Source organism: Limulus polyphemus, unplaced genomic scaffold (assembly GCF_000517525.1).
Source record: "Limulus polyphemus unplaced genomic scaffold, Limulus_polyphemus-2.1.2 Scaffold8429, whole genome shotgun sequence".
In the NCBI taxonomy this organism is placed as follows: domain Eukaryota; kingdom Metazoa; phylum Arthropoda; class Merostomata; order Xiphosura; family Limulidae; genus Limulus; species Limulus polyphemus.
The window spans coordinates 16,943-18,809 of NW_013674039.1; the positions used below are offsets into that span (position 1 = coordinate 16,943).

Consider the following 1,867-nt stretch of genomic DNA (forward strand, 5'->3'; position numbering starts at 1 on the left):
AGTAACAAAAATGTTTAATATTCTAAACAACACTACATGGTCCAATCGTACTGTTAGTGTACAGTAACAAATATGTTTAATATTCTAAACAACACTACATGGTCCAATCGTACTGTTAGTGTACAGTAACAAAAATGTTCAACTCTTTCACTGCCATGTCATCCACACGTGGTTGATGCAGTTTTAACAATACTCAGCCACATCAGCCACTGATGGCTGACAATGTAATAGAATTGAAAGCATGTTGGTCGTCTGTGGCCAATGCTCTATAACATTACATGACTCTGCAAAGAAAACTGAGTTTTAAAAGAAGGTTTATACTGACCCCCTTGTCTGAAAAAAATGATTTTGTATCAAACACTTTTGTCTTTAGAAATATTTAACATTTATTTAAATATTAGAAATAATGAAAAACGTGAGGTATTTAACTTTTCTGATTCAATAAAACTTAGTTTTTACCAACCTTATATTGGGTTAATAAGTATTAATATTACTTGTTTGTAGAGAGAAATAAGAAAAACTTGTACCAGTACATCCCATTTCACTAAATCTCCATTTTCATGACCTGTAATAATGTATTCATCTAATGGTCCCCAGATGGCGCTAGTTATCTTATTACCACTTGACTGGGCTTTCATAAGAGAATCTTCTCCCACTACAGAAAATACATCAATAGACATAGTTACATTTCAATTTTGATAAAAAATGAGATGTTTCAAAATACATGTGACATTTTGTAACATTACACAATTTTCTAAAATATTTATACAAATTTAGTCAATTTAGTTGTAATAATATGTTTAATGGAAGTTACATTTGTTTTAATCAAAAGTCTGTATCTTAAACTTCTAAAATATTTGGGAAAAACCTGAAAGTACTTTCAGAGAACTGAATAAAACTTATATTTTATTCACCTTTAACTTAAACATAAAACTTCAGAATTATGTTGTTACTGTTGTTTTTAGTATGTTGCTTAGCCTAAACATGAATAAAATACATTTAACACAATGCTACACATTTGTTGCCAAGAATTCTCAGTCGATTCAAGTTCATTTTTTCAAATGTAGACAAGCAGTTTTATTTAAAATAAGACTAAATAATATTCATTAGTTGCAACTGAAGCTAAAATAAGTAAACTCATACACTAAATTATAAATATTTGTCAACTATGGTGGCATAAAAAATCAAGGTAACAGAGGCTAAACATTAACACTTTCCTTACGTGAAAGTCTATTTCAGATACTTACCTCTTCACAGATCAGATAGCTATTAATTTGCACCACTGCCAAAACAATTTTAAGCCTGTGTCAAGCCTTTGAATGAAAATCCTACCCCTGCAAATAATAATGTGTACTTTTCTGATCTATGATGTAATCAGCATTAGACTATAACCAGTAAGTTGGTGACACGTCCACAATGTATAGAACCCACCCTCAAGCACTTTTGTGTTTGTTGAAAGCTCATTCTTGGCAAAGCAAAAGAGACATTGGAAGTAGAAAGGAAGGGGGAGTGGTTCTGTTGGGAGGTATCTAATACTCATTTCAAAAATGCTACTCAATTGTCCACAGACCAGATAGACAGAATCCTACATTGAGAGAATGATGGAGATACTGGTGTTGATAAAGAAATTTAAATGATGAGCTTCTTTCTGAAAACAAACCAACAGAATGGGAAAAATTCATGGAGTGTGTCACCCTATTAGAAGGGGGACCTAGTGGTAGCATTACTTGGTAGGATATCACTACCATCTCAAGGGGAAAATTCATGGAGTGTGTCACCCTATTAGAAGGGGGACCTAGTGGTAACATTACTTGGTAGGATATCACTACCATCTCAAGGAGAAAATTCATGAAGTGTGTCACCCTAT

General features: G+C 32.6%; 1 protein-coding gene across 2 annotated transcripts in view; it reads right to left on the reverse strand.

Moving 5' to 3' along the window:
- The window catches only part of LOC106475340 (eukaryotic translation initiation factor 3 subunit I-like), a 24,426-nt gene that overhangs the window by 10,673 nt on the left and 11,886 nt on the right, over positions 1–1,867 (reverse strand). For both annotated transcript variants that reach the window (XM_013936028.2, XM_022379477.1), the window contains exon 5: positions 528–655. In XM_013936028.2, coding sequence (XP_013791482.1) covers positions 528–655 — 128 coding nt within the window. The remainder of the gene's footprint in view (positions 1–527; positions 656–1,867) is intronic.